General features: G+C 39.3%; 2 protein-coding genes and 1 long non-coding RNA gene across 5 annotated transcripts; 2 read left to right on the top strand and 1 right to left on the bottom strand.

Annotated features, from left to right (window-relative positions):
• Window positions 1-724: 724 nt before the first annotated feature.
• Window positions 725-11,156, top strand: LOC133488848 (caytaxin-like). Of its 2 annotated transcripts, XM_061797282.1 has the most exons (13): window positions 725-1,231; window positions 3,145-3,252; window positions 3,373-3,425; window positions 3,504-3,713; window positions 4,543-4,701; window positions 5,794-5,896; window positions 5,992-6,123; window positions 6,201-6,287; window positions 7,238-7,336; window positions 7,449-7,475; window positions 7,730-7,777; window positions 8,041-8,089; window positions 10,626-11,156. In XM_061797282.1, exons 2-12 carry the CDS (start codon window positions 3,176-3,178, stop codon window positions 8,078-8,080), a joined length of 1,035 nt encoding a protein of 344 aa, XP_061653266.1. In that variant the 5' UTR covers window positions 725-1,231; window positions 3,145-3,175; the 3' UTR covers window positions 8,081-8,089; window positions 10,626-11,156. The 2 variants fall into 2 exon arrangements, 1 of the variants encoding a protein (XP_061653266.1); XR_009791758.1 differs by lacking the exon at window positions 10,626-11,156 and having other exon boundaries at window positions 7,730-7,868; window positions 7,946-8,075.
• On the bottom strand, window positions 1,240-22,658 carry LOC133488851 (uncharacterized). The gene is made up of 3 exons (XR_009791759.1): window positions 22,174-22,658; window positions 21,918-21,990; window positions 1,240-1,396 (listed from the first exon to the last, which is right to left on the bottom strand). It is a non-coding gene; the product is annotated as an uncharacterized LOC133488851 (long non-coding RNA).
• On the top strand, window positions 12,544-16,821 carry LOC133488850 (nicotinamide riboside kinase 2-like). Of its 2 annotated transcripts, none has more exons than XM_061797286.1 (8): window positions 12,544-12,701; window positions 12,785-12,875; window positions 14,552-14,600; window positions 14,842-15,019; window positions 15,101-15,172; window positions 15,256-15,362; window positions 16,417-16,502; window positions 16,622-16,821. In XM_061797286.1, exons 1-7 carry the CDS (start codon window positions 12,676-12,678, stop codon window positions 16,500-16,502), a joined length of 609 nt encoding a protein of 202 aa, XP_061653270.1. In that variant the 5' UTR covers window positions 12,544-12,675; the 3' UTR covers window positions 16,622-16,821. The 2 variants fall into 2 exon arrangements, with proteins under 2 accessions (XP_061653270.1, XP_061653271.1); XM_061797287.1 differs by having other exon boundaries at window positions 16,625-16,821.
• Window positions 22,659-23,736: the final 1,078 nt, after the last annotated feature.

Below are 23,736 nucleotides of genomic sequence, written 5' to 3' on the forward strand. Positions count from 1 at the left end.
CTATCCTAATGTAAAGACAATAGAAATAAATGTTTACAATGATTATTTTGTATTCCTTTTATTTAAATTTTTCAATTCATTTTCAAGATATATTTATTTTTGAATGTTATAATTTCAAAATGTTGAAACTAATATTTTACTTATATATTATTTTATTTTGAATGTGTATTTAGTTTGTACTTTAAAAAATATTTTTTACTTTTATTTACAATTTAATTTTAAATAATAATTTTAGTTCCTGTTATTTAGTTTGTATTTTTAGTTCATTTTTATTATATATTTTTACATTTCATGCCTAAATGTTTTGATTTAAAACTTTTGAAACTAAAATTGTGCTTTAACCATGTTTTATTTTGTTAAATGTTTATTTCTTGAGTACTTCTAAAAAAGTTACTTTTGTTCATTTGAAATTCGAAATTTTTCTGAATTTTTTATTGTTTTGCATTTTATCTGAAATTTAATTTGTAATGGTTTCACATTTTCATTTTAGTCTTTATTTTAATTTTTTATTTCTTTAGTTTTTATTTTTTTCTCTATCTTCCTTTTTTTTTTGCTTCCTTTGTTTAATTATTTTTCAGGCAAAAAAAAAACAAACGCTCGTGTTGGTCCATGACCTGCCTTGAAAACAGCACTTTGTACAAACAAATGTCACACTCACTCATTGCCCGCAGAGCTTATTGCATTGTGATGAAAGAGGGCGGCAGAGGAAGAGGAGGAAGGTTAACGTGCGGCAAGAGGAAGAGTTGAGAGCTTAAAAAGCTTGCCGAGGAGGGAGGAGCAGGAGGAGGATGCGGTTGCCTGGAAACAGCAGAGTGGAAACCTCCATACTGGCCAGCGCATGAGCGCGTTTTAAAAATAAACACGCTGGCTGACAAATAAAAGGAACGTGACGAAGAAGAGAAGGGAGAAACGTGCTATCCTGGAGGCACTTGCATTCTAAAGAGGAGGCAGGTTTGATTACATAAGCGGCATACGGATGACATCAGCAGGATTAGAGGGGGCGCGGCTTCAGCAGAGGGGACAGTCCGCAGAGGTAAAAAGCACAGGATTATTTTTCATGTTTTGGTTTTTGTTTTGATTTGTCCCAAAACAAGATGGATTTGAAAGCGCGGCGTTCCCACTCCTGAAAGGACCGCGGCGTTCCCAGAGGCTCTCCTCCGCCAGACGGGGGATGCTCAGCCGTCTTTGAAGGCGCATCGTCGTCCTCGCATCGCGCAGACGCTCCTCTGATGTGAGTGCACGCACACAGCCTGCCTTTGCGCTGATGACATTGTCGTCTTGGAGTAGGAGATTGTACATGTCGTCGAAAATTTTCTTTGCCGGTGTTTCTTTCCACCATGGAGTCTGTCCCGGCTGACATCGGGTAAGAGGCGCGGGTGCGCCCTGGATTGATCACCTGTCAATCACACCACAAAGATGATTCATAAACATCAAAGACGATCAAGACTACTTTTTTTTGGGTTAACTTTGAAGGCCATTTAACGTTTTTGTAGACAACTAAAATGATTAAAGCCTTCAACGCATCCAGCGTACGTGTTTTCGAAAACATCAATAACAATTAAGTAACATAATTTTGTAAGCAAGAATTTTCAGTGAAAGCAACATCATTTTGGTAAACATCAAAGATGTTCAAGAGTCTTCCATACAGCTAATGTACATTTTCGGAAACATTGGACCTCTTTAGAATCTTATAAGAAGCTTAACACATTTTCATAAACATCAAAGACAATTTAGTTTTTGATTATGCTAACGTACATCTGGTTTAATATCAAAATACATGTTTTCAAGACAATATAGTCTTCAATGACTCAATACACTTACATATTTGTGAATATAAAAGATGATTGAGGTCATAAAGCTAGTGTACGTTTTAACCAACAACAGTAAAGCTACGTGATTATTCTTATTTGAGCCGAGCACGCATGTTTACGTAAACTTGAAAGACGACTGAGTCTCCAATGAAGCTATTGTAACTTTTTGTAAACATTAAAGACTTAAGAGTTGTGAAATGTGGTACGCTAATGTACCTTTTTATGAATATTAAAAACTTTAAAAAAGTCTTCTGTGAAGCTAACATACATTTACAGAAACACGAGAATGGATCTATTTCGGGAAAGCTAACGTACATTTTTGTAAAATTCATACATAACCTGGAGTCTTCAACTTCTGTTTCGCCTTTGTCCCCCCCCCCAACGCCTTTTGCTAGGAAATCTAATTCGCCGCCGCCATTTTGAATCTGATCACAACAACGCGGGCAGCGTATTGTAGCCAGAAGGCCTTTTAGCTATGTGTGTGTGTCATACATCATTGCCAAACCAGTGAACAAATGGACTGTATAACTCTGCAGGCGAGGACCCCCCCCCCCCCCCTATATGCACGTTATTGACACACGTGATCTCTGAGTGCATGATCGCCATATTGTGACCTATATAGTTGAATATCAAAGAGACAGAGAGAGTAATTTCATAGACATAGACAGGTGAATATCACAAATGTAGTCTAATGTCAAAGACATACTGTATATAGACAAATAGTTGAATGTCCACAAATGTAGTCTAATATCAAAGTCATAGTCTAATAGAAAATATAGTTAAATATCGTCGACATATAAACTAGTATCAAAGACAAATATAGTTGAATATCACAAATGTAGTTCACTTGTGAAAGACACATTTATTCCAATATAGCCTTAATATCTAAGACACATATACAGATCTATAATATAAACTGTAGTCTAAATCAAAGACACATTCAAAAATAGTCTAATATTGAGATTGAGATTCTAAAGAGTCAAAAATCACCCCCCCCAAAAAAATGCTTTTGACAAGGGAATGTCATTGATCTTGATTTTGTGCTGCTCTTTGAGTCTTTTTAAGAACTACAATATATAAATAAGCTTGACTAGACTTGGTAAAACGTAGTCAAATATCAAAAATATAGCCTAATATCAAACGTATCAAAGTTTAGCCTCAGATGAGCCTGCTGGAAGAACTAGACGCCATGCATGTCCAAGGGCTCTCCAAATGACCTTGGGACTTCAAAGTCAACTTGATGTGCACTGCTCTCCCCAAAAAATGATAAACAGCTTCGGAAAATGACATTGATTATCGGAGCACGCCGTTTTGTGTCTTTTTCACCCCCCAGCGAGCTGATTCCTGACCAACCTCCATACGCCATGGGGACTGCAGAGGCCACTTTACGCATGGACAACATGGAGGTGAAGGATGAGTGGCAGGACGAGGATTTCCCCAGGTAATTTGTATTATAATTATGCATTGGCCATTGATACATATACTGCAGTATATTTTGAACTTATGGAATTGCTGCACCATATGTATTTTTTGTTGTTAAAGTTGCGTATCCACTACACAGGCCTCTACCAGAAGATGGCGATTCCACGTGTGGCCTCACAGACAACAGAAACAGTAATGGGAACTATTGACATGCTTTCATACGTTTTGATGTTTTCATGTAACGTTAACCTTATTGGCTTCTTGGCTTAGATGCCCCCAGTAGTCTGAATGTGGGCGGGTCAGCCAGGGACCAGTCCAAGCGGCGCACGCTGACTGCCCCCGACATGAACCTGTCGCTGGAGCACAGCGAGGGCTCGCTGCTGTCCGACGACCTGGACATCAACATAGACGACATCGAGACCCCCGACGACACCGACTCGTTGGACTTCGCCAATAACGGCAACGAACTGGAGTGGGAAGGTGAGTGGACACTTCGTCACGACACCGCGTGCCAATGACGTCAAAGAGTCGAATATCAAAGACAAGTATCTTATATTTTGATAATCTAACAACAATTGCACATATGTATTAGAAATACAGTAATAGCAAAGACGCTTGTCTTCAAATCAGACACATAGTCTATCACGGTAAAATAACGTAATCTCAAAAACGAATATCTAATAGGTAATATCAAAGACACGTGTTGCATAATATAAACAAATATAGTCTTGAGAAAAAAATGATCGCAAAGACAGTCTAAGACAAATATAGCCTGAGATCAAAATACAGCGTATCAATACGTAATAGCAGAAATGGTCTAATGTCAAAGACATTATCGTCTAAGATCCAATATGAAGTACATCGGAAATAATTTCATTTCAAAAACAAATCATCTAATATCAATGTCTATCATCAGACAATATAAAATTGAGCGTTTCAAAAGGTAATGCTAAAACTAAAGTCTTAATATAAAAGACACAGTATTACACATACAATTAACACTGTTTTTAATGTGAATAATTACTATTCTTATTGTTTTTTCATTTTTTTCAATTAAAACAAACATTACAATTTGGAAAATAATTAGTTTTTTTATTTAGATTGTTGATGTTTGCATTTCATTATTACGCATTTTTTAATAGAATTTTTACCATTAGATTATTATTTTTTTTAGCCAAATACCAAAGGCATATACGTGTAAATATCGACAAATATAGTCTAATTGTAATACAAAATTGTAATACATCTCTCTGGTGTATTGTCAAGGTCTGACTTTCCAACGACCATAGCGCTTCCTGTTTGTATCCAGATGACACCCCGGTGGCCAGCGCCAAGTGTCTCCCGGGCGAAGGCGAGGAGGAGCGCGACTCGTCGGGCCGCCTGTGGAGAACGGTCATCGTGGGCGACCAGGAGCAGCGCATCGACATGCAGGTCATCAGGCCGTACCTCAGGGTGGTGACCCACGGAGGTGCGTTGTCATGACGCCAGAACGCCTCGCCGTGTCACTCGATGTCTCTTTTAAGATGTCCCGTCATTCAGGAAGCGGTGATGGGATTCGTATCCCCGTATGTCAGAACATACATTTACCATCCGTTTAAAACTCCTCCCCCGGTGACACAGTACCATTTACTCCCATTTTGATTCACTCCAATTACTTTACAGTTGATGCAATTATGATATGAGACACTCGTACTATGATCAAATTCACTCCAATTATGATGAATACGATACGATTCACTTCAATCATGTTGTGATATGATACGACTCTAATAACAAATAATATGTTTCACTCCAATTTTGAAACAATTTGATATGATACATATGCAATTGCGATACAGTACCAACTACAACTAGGGTATAATTCACTCAAATTACTTCACGATATGAATCACTTCGGCGGCACGGCGGCCGACTGGTTAGAGGGTCTGCCTCACAGTTCCGAGGACCGGGGTTCAATCCCCGGCCCCGCCTGTGTGGAGTTTGCATGTTCTCCCCGTGCCTGCGTGGGTTTTCTCCGGGCACTCCGGTTTCCTCCCACATCCCAAAAACATGCGTGGTATGATTCATCCATTTACAATATGATACAATTCACCTCAATTAGGATTCATTTTATATGTTTCCCTCCAATTACAATACAATTTACTCCAATTACGATACAGTACGAATCACTCCTATATGACACGATATGATATGATACACTCTTAACTGCGATATATGATTTACTCCCAATTACGCTATGATAAAACTCACTCCAATTGCGATAAATTCTCTCACATTTGCAAAATGATTCGCTCCAGTTACGATACAATTCACTCCGATTACAATGTGATACAATACAATTCATTCCGGTTATGATACCTTATATCCCAATTATGACGCAATACAACGCACTCCAGGAACAACACAATAGGACGCTACAGTAAGTTACTACTTAGCCCTATCTAGTGCAAATAAATCAATAATGTCCCAACCGAACTGTAGTTTTAGACTAAACGGCATCTTTGACAAAGAATAAATAGTAATGGCATGATACTGATCCACTTTCATCTCCCCAATTCAGGCTATTACGGGGAAGGCCTGAATGCCATCATCGTGTTCGCAGCCTGCTATCTCCCAGAAAGCAGTTGTGACGACTACTCATACATCATGGAGAACCTCTTCTTGTGAGTACTTTCGGTACTGACTAGTACTTACTTAAAGCTCACACTCGGCTTTTGTTCGCGCACTTGTATGTATGCGCATGTTCGTGCGTGTCCAGGTATGTGGTGAGCAGCTTGGAGCTGCTGGTGGCCGACGACTACATGATCGTCTACCTGAACGGAGCCACGCCCCGCAGGAAGATGCCCGGCATCGGCTGGCTCAAGAAATGCTACCAGATGATTGACAGGAAGTAAGACTCTTGAAACTTCAAATGGTGAAATGACGCTGAAATTTAAAAAACAATAAATAAATAAAACGTCATTGCAGATTGAGGAAGAATCTCAAGTGTCTTATCATTGTTCACCCAACGTGGTTCATCCGGACCATCCTGGCCATCTCCAGGCCGTTCATCAGGTCAGTGACATGATAAAATAAAAATAAAAATGTAAAAACATCTTTTCAGTCATTGGGTCCTCATATTTGAGTATATTGACCAATAATATGGGAAGCACTCACCAAGACCTTTAATTTGAGGTATGACTTGAAATGGTTTGTTCCAAATTGATTTGGAACTTATTGCTATGGAATTTTGTACTTTCAACAGGTGCAGGTTGGAATTGTGGCTACTGTGAGAAAAAAGAAAAAAAAAACATTTTTATTTTTGCCACGTTTGAAAGGGTTATACGTCATACAATAAATTAAATGAATAATAAACTGTTGTATAATGTACTTATAGTAAGATAATAAATGAAAGGCTTCTGACGAAACAATAAACATACGATAACAACAACAACATAATAATGAATATATTAACTCACTTCGGAGAAAATAAGTAAAACACAATTATAGGAACATGACTGAGTAGCGCCCCAGTTTGTTAAAATGTGTTTGAAAAAGTAGTAACAAATACCATTGAATGAAGTCATTGTTATAACAATGTCAGTACGTATTTATTAAGCATAAAAAATAAAAAGATTAAAAAAAAATGTGTGGGAGGCTTCAAAATAGTAGGACCAACTCTTAGCAGATCCCAACTTTTGGAATCGTGACGATATTAAGGAAATTACAATTATTGTAAGATAAAAATTACTTCATTATTATTATTAAAGGCTTCTGAGGAAAAATCTAACTTGAATTGTGTATGTATGTATGTATGACTAATTTTAAAAACATGATAATTATAGTGAATCCCGCTAAAAATCAAATAAATTTGTTTTGCGTGATCACTCGTTTTCTTTAAAAAGAATGGTCCACATCTTATAAATTCTGCCAAAGTATGTAAACGTACGAGCACAGCTGTAGAAAATAATTGAACAAGTATAATATTTGATCACATTTCTTGAGCATTTCTATCTGCGTCGCAGCGTGAAGTTCCTGGACAAGGTCCGCTACGTGCACACGCTGGACGAGCTAAGCTTGCTCATCCCCATGGAGCACGTGCAGGTGCCCGAGTGCGTGCTGCAGTGAGTAGACTTGCACCGCCGCCGCCACCCCATAATACAAACAAACCACAGCAATTGCATCAGTTATGTAATGCTGATTTTGACACGTTTGTCCATTCCAACTCTTGTTCAGGTACGATGACGAGAAGGTCAAAGCCAGGTGAGTGACGGCGCAGTGATGCTATTTAAGAACGGAAGGACACATCTTCTATCATTCATATTTTTTTATTGAAAGCTTTGTTTTCTCTGGAGACTTAATTTATAACAATTACCATTTAATTTGTGTTATATTATGTATTCTAAGAAGCCTTTCATTTCAAAAAATTATTAAATAATGAGTGATTATTTTACAGGAATTACGTCTTTGTTATTGTTGTTATTATGAAGCTTTTAAGAGTGTTTATTTGTGTGCAGACAGGAGCAAGAGCAGCAAAACGCCAACTTGCCGCCGCCTAAAGAAAGGTGACCTCATTCTGCGCCGTGTACTCGCCCACACGCACATTTTGACTTGTCAGTCAAAACAGCGGTTACCGAGGAAACTGAAGATCATTTGGTTAACTTAATTTTATGCTTCTATGACAGTTAAGATGAAGACGTTTCAAATATGAATTGACACCATTGTCTGTACAGTTGCTAGAAGTTTTCTGACGGTGACAGTTTGACCCAGGAACAGATCATTATTGGAGTGGTCCTGTTGACTCAGACGTGCTCTTCCCTCCTTCCAGGCCGAAGCCGACGATGGCCGAGATCGGCCGCGACGTCTGACATTCAAAGGTAAGCGTTGGCGGGACGCCATGCTGTTTTGTATTGTCATTTGCATTGTGTGTTAGCATTAAGCCCGCAGACGTTCACAAGACAAAATTTATGTGTAAAATTTAAAAATGTACTGTTAAAAAAAAAAAACAATTACCTTACATGAAAGGTTAAAGATGAAAAGTAAAAAAACATACTGTACTGAATTTAAAAAATGATGATAATAATAATAATAAACAGACTTTATGTATAGATACAAGAGTCATTCTCATATGTTTGATGGTATTTCATTTTTTAAGATGATTTTATTTGCATTTAATTCACTGATTCTTTTTCATACCACTAGAGGGAGCCTACGTTCCACTTGCGGGACTCGAGTCATACCGCGCTTTTGAGAATCGCTGCCATAGAGAGTGCCGGAATGTCAGGAAAGGCTCTGGCCACAGTGGCCCTGCTGCGATTTGTTACAGTAGCTGGGGAAATAGAGCAGCTGTGAGGTGCTATGACACCAAACTCGCACCTTTTGACAAGGCACGCCAACCCTGAGCTTGTGCATGTCACGTCTCCACTAAATTTGACCTCAAGAAGAATATACATTACAATGCGATTCGATAGATGATATTACCGTCCATTTCTTAGCGGCCCGCAGCCGCACTTGTACCAAAAGACATAGCAGTTAAAATTTCTCACTTGTAGGTAATTGCAGTTTTTATGAAGGATTAACAGTATTTTGCTTTTTCTTTGCCTTTTTTGTGACACTTGTACCAAAAGACACTTCCAGTCCAGTTAATGACGGTTTTATGAAAATGAAAGGATTAGCTATGCACGTTTTGTTGCTTTTTCTTTGACTTTACTTAACATGTGCTAAGTCACATCCCAGCTCAGTGGGTGTGTCACATGATCCCCACACCTCATATTCCCAGAGGACGCCAGCGTTACGTAAAGTGCAGCTGCTAATCTTTTTAAGTCGTCCTGTATGCGACCGATGGCTTCTATTTTTAACAACGAGCCCTCCGGCCAACCCAGGCGGGTCAAATTGATCCGTGTCGCACTCGGTGTCCTGAAATGGGAGGAAATATGCACCGCGCTCGTCCCGCCATTCGGGAGCGCTCCTTACGACGGATCTCATCAGCCTTCAGCTGGTCTGGAAACGCTCGACAGGGTTCAAGCCAGGGAAGAAGCGCTGACACACTTTCACTTAAGTCATAGCCAACATTTCATACGATCCCATTTCAGCTCGACTGATACTGTGACGACGACATTTCGGAATATTTATTCGCAATTAACCTGAGGGAACTGCATTCTACTGTCAACCGTCAATCAAATACCACAGCTACGACCTTGTAAAAACATCTTTCTCATCACCCCGCTTGTCCTTTTTCTGAATGCAATTGTAATTGGCGTCAATTATCCGCAGATCTTCGCACTGGGTCTTTAAAGACGTGTGATGAGGGATTAAAAAAAAATTTATATGTAGCAAATCACACCTCAAATCTTCATATTCTAGTTAATATTAGTAGTTTTAGAGCAGGAGTACTCAAATACAAATCTTCAAGGCCCACTAAGAAATTTGTCAGTGAGTCAAAGTTTCCATTTATTCAGGCCCATCAGGCCAAATGCAGATACTGTAACATTCAGAACAAAATGTTCTTTTCATTCGGAACAAAAAACTAAAAACTAACTACAATGTCATTTCCATTTTGACACACATACGTCATCAGTTGAGACACGGATTTGACTCAAAATGGAACTTTCAAAATGTTTTCACTTTTTCCACGAGACGATTGATTAAAAGTGTGTTATTGTTCGGTGGCCGAGACAGGTCACAACAATTGCGAACGCCACAACAGGCGCAAACAAATGTACTTTTCTTGTCATTTAATGTCGTTGTGTTGTGGCATTTGCATTTGTTGTGGTCAGAAAAACAATGATAGAGCAAATTATCACCTTAAAACTTTCTGAGGGAACTGCATGTACTAGTTAGTATAATTGCCTCCACTGCATAACACCACTAGGGGGCATATTTTCATCCATCCATTTTCTGAGCCGCTTCTCCTCACTAGGGTCGCGGGCGTGCTGGAGCCTATCCCAGCTGTCATCGGGCAGGAGGCGGGGTACACCCCGAACTGGTTGCCAGCCAAACAACCATTCACACTCACAGTCATGCCTACGGGCAATTTAGAGTCTCCAATTAATGCATGTTTTTGGGATGTGGGAGGAAACCGGAGTGCCCGGAGAAAGCCCACGCAGGCACGGGGAGAACATGCAAACTCCACACAGGCGGGGACGGGGATTGAACCCCGCACCTCAGAACTGTGAGGCTGACGCTCTAACCAGTCGGCCACCGTATCTTTTCATATTGTCTGATATATAACCTGACACCGACTGACAGTTGCTTTGTTTTCAACTTGCAAACAACATTGATTGACATTCTCTGGTCATTATTACATGGGGATTGTGCTGGGATGTTTCATCCAGTCCCCAATTTGTCTTTTTTTCGCAATTGTTCTTGATATAACATTGGAAACTAACTCAATTTTGTGTGTTTGTATTGCAGGGCTTTCAATGGTGACGATTGCTCGAGATGGCACGGCCTGACTGGATGTGAAACACGCAAGACAATCATTTGTCTCACACACACACCGTCAAGGATATGGTCTATATACTTCATGCAAGCTACTACTGAAAAGCTTTACTCTCTTCGTTCGCATTACGGGAATGTGTACATATATTTTTTTGAGGGGGAAAAAAGAGGTGTCTTACATATTTTGTTATTATAAATGCCATGTGGTTACATATTTTGTTATTATAAATGCCATGTGGTTACATATTTTGTTGTTATGAAATGCCATGTGGTTGATTCATGTGCAATGATGTAATAAATTTTGGGACCCTCTGTGGACGATGCAAAGGTGGCATGCTTGTTGATGTCTGTGTTTTCTGTCATGTATGCGTTGTTCTCGCCAGATGGAAATCGACAACAAATGAGGCCAATTCAAAGATGATAATCATTATTTTTTTAAATATGCCATCCTGTTTGTTATACTAAAAAGGGCCCTAAGTAAAAGAATAAACAAGCTTGTCATGCTGCACGTGTTGTAATCGTTTACTTCCCTCGATACAACCTTGACCCGCTGGTACTTGACCTCATTTCCAGAATGTTTTTGACGTTTCCGGGTCAAAGTTATAAATCACACACACACACACACACACACACATATAAGGACACTGTTGTTAGAATGTGTTACCTGATAGTCCCGTGACTGACTTATTACTTGTTAGAATGTGTTACCTGATAGTCCCGTGACTGACTTATTACACCTTCGTTCGTCGCACAACATAGCCACAGTCATATTCGTTATTCATTATTCATTTTCTGAGTAAGCAACACGAGCCAGGTTGCTGAGCTTGAATACTAAACGCTAAACTCAGGATATAAATGAACAAGGTCCAAAACAAAAGGAACGAGACAGATTTGGACAGTTAAATTAGACTAAAATAATGTATGTAATTTAAGTGCGTAAGTATTAGACTAAAATAATGTAAGTAATTTAAGCGTGTAAGTAATTAGGCTTTCCTTTTTGGTTATGATTTAAGTTATTGATAGAGCTATTAGTTGCTACCGATGACTTTGTTTCCCCAGTAATTCCAGACAAGGATCAAGTATGCGCGACTACGTTAACCCTAACCCCAACCCTAAACCCGACCTCAACCCTAACACCAACCCTGACTCCAAACGTGAAGACGCACCTCAAGCACAATCCTTACCCCAAACACTAACCCCAACCACTGCTACAACCCTAATCCTAACCCAAAACCAAATCCTACCCAAACCCCAATACTGAGTAACTGCCACAGTGCATATACAGTATATACACATATAGATCTATATATCTATATATAGATATATATGTCACATTTATATTTGTAATCACGTGTGGGAGCAATGTTCACTTGACAAATACATGTGACAGATAAGATTTCCAGTCATTTCTAACCATAAACACAACAAACATGAGCGACAGTAGTTAGTCAGCAACTCTTGAGTTGCGGGAGACTTTTTTTATGACCCCCTGAGAGCGGGGCATGACTTGCCTGGGCCACCAGTCACATGGCGCGCCGCCACGCAAACCGACCGGTTGCATCAGAAATATGTGTGACGTCCAGTGAGCTAAATATAGCGCCATAAAAGCGCCACCATGGTTTTCCCCTTGAAAACTCCCCAACTCTTTTGATTCACTTGAAGAGGTACATTGAGGAGCACTTCCTAAAATACCCTCCATGTTGGCAACTTGGCATCGAAGCACTGTTTTAAGAAGCTTCCGAGGTGCCACATTCCTGCCCCCCGCCCCACCCTTCGTGTCAGGTGGAAACATTTCTTGGCCTTGCATGCAAATGGGACCCTACCTCCTCCAGGAGAAGCGATCTGATTGGTGCTCTGGGCAGCTCTCATCCTTTAAATAGTCCATGCTGAGATTGTCTATCAATGAAGTAGTAAAAGGGGGGAACGGTTGAAGTCCTAGAGGGAGGAGAAGGCTTTGAGAGAGATTTAGCATAGTGGGGTTCCCCTTCTTTTAGTTACTGAATTCAAAAAAAAGGCGACCAACATGAAATTCATCATTGGCATTGGAGGGTGAGTATAGGTTTGACCGACTCTACACGTCTTTACACTTCTTCTTTTACACGCCAAGTCATTTCAGATTGTCCATTCCACAGAGTGACCAACGGTGGCAAGACCACCCTGACTAACAGACTGCTTAGGGCGTTGCCCAACTGCTGTGTTGTGCATCAGGATGACTTTTTCAAGGTAAGAGTTGATGGCGATGAAGGTATGCTACAGTGATTGCACTTGAGGACACAAACCTAAAATTCTGTCCTGTCATGGCAGTATCCTAGTAACACAAGCGACTGATTGTCTCCTGGACAGCCAATCATCAAGGCCGAGCGTCCCCTCGTGAATTCCCCAAAAACGTTTTGAGCTTCAATTGGCTATGGACACAACTGTCGAGTTGTTGTTGTTGTTTTTTACTGTGCGCTTTGTTGAAACTGGCGACTGAGGGGTGTCTTCTGCCTTTCACTCACAGTCGGCTGGGATAGCCACCAGCGGTAGAAACGGTAGAAATTGGATGGACCAAAATGATGAGGGGATTCTACAGACCAGGTATCTTGCAGCAAAAGAAGGATGGCTTCAAAATATTTCAATGGGTTAGCCGTTGGATCATGTGTACCAGGTATCTTACAGAACAGAAAAGCAAAAGTGGGACAAGATGAAAAGTTTTGGGAGAGGTTCATTCGGCGGATGCTATGAACCAGGTATCTCAAAACACTACTATGAAAAGTTTCAGCAAGGGTCACTGATAGCATAGCAGTGCACATGGCTGATTCTCGCTCAGTGACTGCAGGTGAATGTAACATATCCAAGGACTTGTCCGCGGGATAAGTGGTAGAAAACGGAAGGACATTTCGTTCATGTGCTACCTCATATCCTGTTCAGCGTCTATCCCAGATGACTGGGGGCAAAAGGCAGACCACACCCTGGATCTGGCCCCAGTCAATCGCAAGGCATGTGGACAGACACACATTCACGCTGACCGACAGTAACTGACTGGGAATCCGCCGTGTCTACCACTACACTCTCAGTGACCCCTGATCCAAAAGATCAAATGAATAAACCCCCAAATTTGTCTCATCCCGCTTTACATTTCCATCCTGCGAGAGACACAATCATTGGGATTTGTTGAATGAATCCCCTGAAATGTTTTTGACTCCCCCTTTTCGAGTTCTCTTCTGTGAGATATCTAAAATCTGATACCCCTCTTTTGCTTTACCATTCTATTAGATACCTAGTTCCTAGGATCCACCAAATTAACCTCTCAAAAACTTTTTATTTGGTCCATTGTTTTTCCCGTGCTGTGAGATATCTTGTCTGTTTGACAGATTAAACCCCCAAATGTTTTTGCCTCATCCTTGTTTTGGTCCACAGGATCTTCCAAATTAAGCCCCGAATGTCTCGTCGCTTTTACGAGCTAGATAACTGGTCTGCAGAGCCTTCAAATGAACCCCTGAAATACGTGGGATTTTTAATGAATGCACGCCAAATGTTTATGTCCTATCCCTCTTTTGCTTTACCAGTCTATGAGATACCCGATCCATAGGATCTGCCAAATTAACCCCTAAAAACATTTGATCTTAGCTCATCCCTCTTCTGCTATGAGACACCTTGTACGCAGGATTAAAAGGATGAACCCCCACAGCGTTTTTGTCCTGTCCCTCTTGCAATCTTTTCAAGCATCATTGCTCTGGAGTGTGACCATGCTGCTAAATGTGCTAAACTATCCCATACGAATCCAACCAAAATAATGCCCTCAAAGATCGTGCACTGTTTTGGGTGGCGACGGGTCCTTGACTAGCCCTGTCCAGGTGTGATCAGCTGCGACGGGTTACTAGGTTGCAGCAATGTTTCACTGGTGACTGTTATTTCAGAAACCCGATCAAATAGAAGTCGGGGAGGACGGCTTTAGACAGTGGGATGGTAAGAATGGATTTTCGCGTAGGAAAACCGTATGCAGTAATGTACTTTTCCTTTCCTGCACATTTCCCTTTTTTTTGGTTTGGCAACAAACCAATCCTAAACCTAAAAACAATAAATTCACACGGTGTTCCATGTGAATGCCAGAGATGTTTACTAACAGTGACTAATGTGTGTTAACAGCACATCGTTGAGGTGCGATGTGCTTAAACCGGCATTTGTTACTCTTTTTTTCCCCTGCCAGTCATCTCTGCCCTGGACATGGAGGCCATGGTCAGCACGGTGAAAGGCTGGCAGGAGAACCCGGTCAAGTTTGCCCGCTCCCATGGCGTCAGCCTGTCACCCGAAGCCGAGGAATGCAGCTCGGACCAGAATGGGATCCATATTCTCATCGTGGAGGGCTTCCTCATCTACAACTACAAGTGGGTAACCCTCCTGCCGGCATGTCATTTGTCACCTCCAGACATCAAGGCTCGTCATAACAGGATCTCATCTCTCTGCAGGCCTCTCATCGACATCTACGACAGGTGTTTCTACATTTCCCTTCCTTATGAGGAGTGCAAGACAAGGAGAAGGTACCGTACTCTCGCTTCATCGTCACAACAACTGTCACCGTGACGACAGTCTTCTAATACGGTTCTGATTTCTGTCTCTGCAGTACGAGAATGTACACCGTTCCCGATCCTCCCGGTCTGTTCGATGGCCACGTCTGGCCCATGTATCTGAAGCACCGCAAACAAATGGAGAGCCAGTGTGACAGAATAGGTACGTTAAGGCCAGCAATGGTGAGGTAGCAACTCCCTTTGGAAGGCGATGTACCAAAAAAAAAAAAAAAAAACTACATCGTCGGGAATTTTCTTAAACTAGCCCGCTAATCTAGCCTAACCACTGGATAGCATAGATCAGTCTGTTAGGTTAACCAGGTCCTAAGGTACCCTGCGTCCTAAATTAGCTTGGCTGCTGAGTTAGCCTTACTGCTAAACCAGGCTAATCGTTGTACTAAAACTATGTCAAACAAAAAACAAGTCCATTTAGAAATAAACGAACATGCTAGCTCTGTAATTAAATTACTGGGCAATGTATACCATAACCCTACTAAAGATAGCATAGCTACAAAGATTAGCGACTTACGGAACAGAAAAGAATAGCCTGCTAATTTAGCCTCACTGCTAAACTAACTTGGCTAATTGGCCAAAAGGACATGGCTAAACTTTTTACATACAGGAACAAGCTACGTAACTAAACTACTGCACAATATAAACTAGCCTACTTACTGGACAGAAAAGAATAGGCTGCTGTGTCCGCCTGCCTGCTAAACTAGCTTAGCTAATAGCACCAAAAAAAAGAAACCTAATCGTAAGAAAAACTAGGCCAAACTTCAGATACAAAAGAACATGCTACATAACAATACTAATGGACAAGAGACCCTACCTACTAAAGCTAGTCTGGCTGCAAAGATTAGCTAATTACTTGATAGAAAATAATAGGTTGCTAAATTAGCCTGACAGCTACACCAAGCTAATCACTGGACTGAAAAGAACAAACCCAAAACCAACAATGTAGAGTCCAAGTGATTAATAATGTTACTTTGCTAGTTGGCAGGTACAGAAACATAGACATACCGAATGTGTTTTTTCTCTCTCCTTTGGTTTTGTAGCCTTTTGTTGCTTGGCAGATTAAAAGGACAGACTTTTTGGAATGACAATTTTATTGCTTTGCCCCCACGACACTTCCTCGCTTGCACCAAATGCAAAATTAACCCGTTTGCAGCCTTTTTGACGTCCGAAAAGATGACTAACCACGAACTATTCCTGTTTAGATTACCTCGATGGAATGATGGCGAAAGACGACATTTACTCTGTCGTGTTTGAGAGCATCCAGAATGCCCTTCTCAACAACTCATAGGTACATTCATTATGATTATTATTGTTATTTTTATGGTAATTGTGATTCCTGTGTATTATTTAAATATGTAATTTTTGTTAAAATATTTATCACTGATATCTGTTTTTGTCTTTTCACAGCAGGACACCGGCCGGGAGGATCTTGTGTATAGATAATGTAAATAACGATGACCATGTACGCCTTGTATGATGTGTAAATAGTTGTGCTGAGCAGCACACATCGTTTTTTGTATCATTGTCCCGAAAAGATAAAAAGCCACCCGCGCTTCGGCCCGGGTTGAATGAACATCACAATCACATAAAGTCAACAAAAGAATACAGTCTGTTTCCTGTTGTCTTTTTCACCTAGTAGCACTCACGTTTTATGAGATTACAGATTAGATCAAGTCAAACGACATAAACCTTTATGATATGATATGAATGACTCCAGGGGGCGGGGGGTGGGAAATTGAGATAAGTGTGACCTCCTATTGTTTTTTGTTTGTTTGTTTGCTACACTTTGACTGCATTAAAAGGCCCCACTGCTTTGAAACGCCTGCAAATGTTTGAAATCACTAAAATTACTGAAGTTACGTACGTTTCCTTGAGTTGGACCTTGAATGCAACATAATATATAACACATCAATATTATATGGCACTTTGTCATGCAAAAATACACACAAATAACACAGCTTCAATAGATATGTAATAGTTGTTAGTGAATTTTAGTATCTCTCTTAACATGATTACAAATCTAGAACAGATTTTTTTCTAAATGTAAATATATAAGTACCTATGTTGACCTGGCAGCGACGTCACTGAGATAAACGGACCGCCAAAATATAATATAAATTATACAATACTTTTCTTTGCAAACATCATTTAATTTATTATATTGATTATATAGTATGGTATAATATATTATATATTATAAATATATAATATATTAAAAATATAAATATAAATATAAATATAAATATAAAGTGCAGCTTCTAAATGGTGATCTTATTTATTAAGATGAAAAAAAAATCCAAACCTATCTGGCGTTATGTGAAAAAGGAAATGCCCTCTTGTTAAATTATGAGTTAACTGTGATTGACCACCGTATTTTGAAAGATCATTTCAAATTCACTGGCCGCACCCAGAGCCGATTACCACCAGATTTGTTGAATCAAGAAATCACTTGAATAGTATGAGTCACAAAAAGTGAGGTAGACTACAAGAAAATAAACATGGCATCCCACAATCCAAACAAATTCAAGAACAAATGAGAAAAAAAAGTGATTGAAATCTTATCACACTGGAAAACATTGCAAAGCCGTTTGCAAGGCTTTGGGACTGCAGCGAACCATGGTAAGAGCCGTCATCCACAAATGGAGAAAACTGCAAACAGTACTGAACCTTCCCAGAAGTGGTCGACCAATCAATATTACTCCAAGAGTGCGACGACCACTCATCCAGGAGGTCACAAAAGAATTTAGAACCACATTCAAAGAACTGCGTGCCTCACTGGTCTCAGTTAAGGTCAGTGTTCATGACTCAACCATACGAAAGAACACAAACGCTTATCTCCTGTTTGACAAAAAACAAAAGATTTTTGTAGAAATACACTGCTCCAAAAAAAAGGGAATACTTAAACAACACAATGTAACTCCAAGTCAATCACAATACTTCAGCCTGTCCAGTTAGGAAGCATGACGGATTGTGAATCAAATTCAGTGGCTGTTGTGCAAATGGAACAGACAACAAGCGGCAATTAGTAGGACAACTCTTAAAGGAATGGTTCTGCAGGTGGTGACCACAGACCATTTTGCTGTCCTCCTCCTTTCTGGCTTTTTGGTCACTTTTGCATTTTGCCAGCGCTCTCGCCACTAGGGGGATTAGGAGGCGGTGTCTACAACCCACAGAAGTTGCTCAGGTAGCTCATCGAAGATGGCACGTCAATGCGTACTGTTTGAAGAAGAAGAAGGTTTGCTGTGCCTCCCAGCGCAGTTTTGAGAGCATGGAGGAGATAACAGGCGACAGGCCAGTACACCAGGAGACATTGAGGGGGCCGAAGGAGGACAACAACCCAGCAGCAGGACCGCTATCTGCTCCTTTGTGCACAGAGGAACAGGAGGAGCACTGCCAAAATAGACCTACAAAATAACCGCCAACGGGCCATTAACGTGCATGTTTCTGCTAAAACGGTCAGAAACTGACTCCATGAGGGTGGTATGAGGGATCGACGTCCAGAAGTAGGTCATGTGCTCACAGCCCAACACCGTGCAGTCCGATTGGCATTTGCCAGAGAAAAACGAGCTTGGCAGATTGGCCACTGGCGCCCTGTGTTCTTCACGGATGAGAGCGAGTTTACACTGAGCACGCGGGACAGACGTGACGGAGTCTGGCGACGCCGTGGCGCGCCTTCTGCTGCCTGCGACATCCAGCATTTTGGTGGTGGTTCAGTGAGTGTCTGGGGAGGAATTTCTTTGAAGGGCCTCACATGCGCTGGCCAGAGGTACCTGACTGCCATTAGGTAAATTTTGATGCAATAGAAGGGTAAGTCTCATGTGGCTGGAGTGTGTCAGCAGATGGGCCTGCCCGTTCCCCAGACCTGAATCCAATTGAGTCCATCTGAGACATGATACACATCATGTCTCATTCAATCCCCCGACGTGACGTCGCAGCACATATTGTTTAAGAGTTGAATGATGCTCTGAACCAGGTCTGGGGTGAGATTACACAGGAGAACATCCGTCCTCTCATCAGGAGCACGCCCGCCGGGCGTTGTAGGACGTACATACAGGCACGTGGAGGCCACGCACACTACTCATGACTAAAAATTACTCGTCTTGAGGGATTTCCACAGAAGTTGGATCAGTCTGTGATCTGATTTTCCATGAGGATAAGGATTTTGATTTCCATGAATCATTCTTATTTTGTTATTAACACATTCCACTACGTAATGAATAAAGATTTTCAACCGGGATATCTCATTCATTAAAATCTAGGCTGTGTTGTTTAAGTATTCCTTTAAAAATAACATTAGCTATTTAGTGGACTGTTACAGCTGGCGTACAAATAACACAGCACTTGATAAAGGAACATTATGTCAACAGTCAAACATGGTGGTAGACGTGTGATGGTCTGGGGCTGCTCTGCTCTTTCAGAACCTGGACAATTTGCTGTGATTAATGGAAAAATTAATTCCACTGTCTATCAGCAAATCCTGCAGGTGAATGTCCGGCCATCGGTTGGAGTTTTGCAATGTTAGCATTAAGCTAGTGGATTTAAGCAAAACAAAATGAATGTGTTTTGGTTAAATACACAGCATGTCATTGTCTTTGTATTACATTTAGTTTGACAGTAAACATCAGCTGGAAGTGGAAATAAACAGCTTGAAGCCTCTTTTTTTGAAGAATTTTTCAATATCTGCCAAACTGCTGCTTATTGTGAAGTGAGTTGTTTGCTGCCAGTCTAGCGCTCGTATATTAAATTTTTGCTCGCAAGTCAAAGCAAAAAAAAAGCAAGAAAAAACAGCTTGTACTTACAAAAATTTATTTACAAAAATGTGTAAATCGGGTCACTCGTAAGTCGAGCTACTAAAATTTTATTTATGATCTCGAACATTTGAGTGTGATAAATATGGAAACTAAGAAATCAGGATGGATGATACTTTTTCAAGTCACTGTAGATGACATTATAAATGCATTTGAACAAAATGTACAGTGCGTCTACTCTTCAGCAGATACAGTGTGCTACAAAACCTTTTTGAGGGGGTCTTGTGATATGTTTGAAGGGGTGTGGGTCTTGACATGCCAGCTCTTGAGTAGATGGCAGCTGGCCTGACACATTATATTCAGGCCGAGTGCCTGAGGTGTCAGGAGGGAGGGAGTTATTTTAAAAACATGCCACCGGACCACAAGTCCGTCGCCGGGCAGGGGCTGAGGCAGGCTAAGGTGAAAAGTCAACATCGTGCTCTCACGTCAGCCGCCGCCGTAGCAACTACCAAAAATACAGCCGGGCCATCCTTACATGGTGGACACGGGAGATGAATGTGTGTATGAATGTGTCTGGAAACTTTGTCATTCGTGTCATTAAAAAAATAAGTGCAAACTCCTCCAGCCCCTTTGAAATATACATTGTCGAAATACGTGAGGCACAAAAACAACATATATTAAAATATACACTTATATATTTTATCTATGTGTAATGATAAATTATGAATGATGGGTCAAATTTTGTTGTAATCAAAAGAGGAAAAAAAATCTATATTTTTTTAGAAAGAATTAAGGGCGTTTTTTTAAGATAAAAAGTTATAATTTTATGATAATAGAGTGATTTTTTTTCTATAAAATGTTTTATTTTTTAGAAAAAAGTATTCTTCATTAATCTTTGGAAAAATATTTGGAATCTTATTCAAAAACTGTATTTCTTCCCATGAAAATCCTATTTGTAGCTATTTATTTTTAAAGTTTGTCTGAGAATAATTTTTTTTTTTAACAATATAAAGTTGTAATTTCATGAGAATAAAAGGTTGCATTATTGAGAAAAAAAGTACATGTATTTATTTTTTACATTTAAAGTTGTAATTGTATTAGAATATTGTATTTTTGTTCAAGCACATTTTTTTTATTTTTAGATTAGAAATTGCAATTTATTGAGAAAAATACTTTTACATTTTCTAGAGAAAGTAAGTCATTCTAGGAACAAAGATTACTGACAACTATTATAATACTACTATTTTTGCTATCAAAAGTATTTTTTCATATAAAAACTCACAATCATGTCATTGTGTTTTATTCAAGACTCAAATTAGCAATTTATTTAAAAGAAAATACTAATCAAATACTTAGCAGTCCCATAATTTAACAAAACAATTGCTGTATGAGTATTGTATTACAAAAACAGAAATAATATACATTACTAATAAATAACATAATCCTAGATAGTCCTACTTATACATACATACAACAAGATTAGTGGCCCCATCATCTCATCTAAAATCACTTCCAAATCATTAATGTCTAAAAGTCAAGAATAAAATTGCATAATTAACCAGAACTGTACGATATAATCAAATGCCATTAAAAGAGCTGTATCCAAAAAAGATTATAAAGTCCACTTTCGATTGACACGGTCATTCAAAAACACCTTTATTATTGGACTTTCCCATGCAGCTGACATGGGTTTCTATTATGTTGACTTTAAAACATTCTAAACACACACACACACACAAACACACACACGCACGCTACCCTCCTATAATAAACTATCACGTGTCCTTCGCGGTCACGCTGATGCTTTTAAAGACAAAGTCACGAGACAAAAGGTGAAGGCTGGTGTCTGAAATCAATCAATCAATCTATCAATCAATCAATCTGTCTATCTCTCTATCTCTCTATCTAGCTATCTAGCTATCACGCATTGCATGAAAAGGTTTTCAGCATCTCACCTGCAGTGTGTGGCTCTTATCATTAAGTTCCATATATCATCATCATCATCATCATCAAGGCCATGGAGGACACCTACAGATTATAACATATATTCAAAGCGTCACGTATTCAAGTTCAACTTTTATTTCCAAAGCGTAAAGTAAAGAGGTTAGTTTTTTTTTTTTTTTTTTTTTTTGGGTGGTAACATTTTGATGTGATTGCTTTACTTTCCACACACAATTAAGTCTCAATTCAGCATCATATCATAATACTTACTGGCTATTATTTTGTGTCTTTTACATGTCTTGCTCTGGGAGGTCTTGTGCCAAACCAGTGCCCAGGCTGCGACGCTCTTATAAAGCCAGTGGGCGGGATGAGGAAGGACGAGAATAGAAAGACGTGATTGGCCCTATTTGGACGGGTCGAGCGTTGCGCGGCGTTGCCGGCGTGTCGCAAGGGGACAGATGGCTCAGGTGGACACAATGTGACAATGTCAACGCTGCAAGCTGTGATTCGCGTCCCAAATTCCTATGGTTGTCCATGCTGCCATTTCAAAGCCACCCCCAAAGGAGATGCAAATGATCTGTTCCAGGGTAAAACTCTGCCCCTCTAAATACCTTTGTAAGCCATTCATTGCCATACAAGTGTATTTTCAGAGGGAAAAAAATATCATAGGAGAAAAAGACTTGAAAAGTCATATTTTATAGAGAGAAAAAAAGTAGTCATTTTAAACATTCTGAAAATATTTTTTGAGGGGGAAAAAAAGTGTATTTTCTGAATAAAAGTAACATTTTGGGGAGGAGAAAAAGTGGTATGTTGTTTTAGATTGGGATCTTTTAGAGGAAAAACATACATATTCTATTTTCAGAAAAAAAAAAAAAGATTTGTTTTTCTTTTAAAGTCAGATTTTCAAGGGAAAAACATATTTTCAGGAAAACGTTTTTTCAAGAGAAAAAGTTGTTTTTAAAAAAAGAGCTATCAGAATCATCTTTATTTGCCAAGTATGTCAAAAAAAACACTATATAGATGATAATAATACGAATATATAAGAATAAGAACGATATAAAGTACTCCATTATATACTGCATTAAAAAAAACTGTCTTGTGTACTTTATGGAGAAAAGAATTAGTGAATTTTCAGCTTTCCAAAATGTGGGAAAAGGGTTTAGCAGCTAGGCAAGAGCGCCCTTGTGTGGTCATTTTATATAATATCATGATATTATCATCATCATCATCATTATATTATATTATATGATATTATATTATAACTGCATGCAGTACATTCTACTATAATGTGGTATAGTAGTAATATTTTCGCACGTTTTCTATACTGTTTTCATAGTTTTGTGTAACCAAACAAGAAATAATAGTATTTTTCAATTTTAAGACTGAGTCAAGAAAATGTTTTTTCATGATTTTGAGCTATTTATTTGTAAATATTCCTTCGAATGTATTGGTTCATTTTAGAACTTAATCAGCAAACTAAAAATATTTCAGTTAAAATATCTTTACAAATGTATTTTTGTTTTACTTTAGAACTCCATCAAGTTTTCTTTATTGAGAGCTATTTTATTTGAAATATTTTGCTAATAATGTATTTTATTTTACTGTAAAACTCAAGTCTGTAAATAATTGAAAATGTAAGTTTTAAGCAATTTTATTTGGGATTTTTTTTCGCTATTGTGTGTAGAATATGTTGTAAAGTAATTTTTATTTAGGAACGTCAAGACATTTTTTTTAAATTGATATTTCATTTAAAATCTTTTTTTCAAATGTATTTGTTTATTTTTGTAATTCCATCAGTAAACTACATTTTTTAAAATTTCAAATGTGTTATAA

The sequence above is a fragment of the Phyllopteryx taeniolatus genome, chromosome 14, assembly GCF_024500385.1.
Source record: "Phyllopteryx taeniolatus isolate TA_2022b chromosome 14, UOR_Ptae_1.2, whole genome shotgun sequence".
NCBI lineage: Eukaryota > Metazoa > Chordata > Actinopteri > Syngnathiformes > Syngnathidae > Phyllopteryx > Phyllopteryx taeniolatus.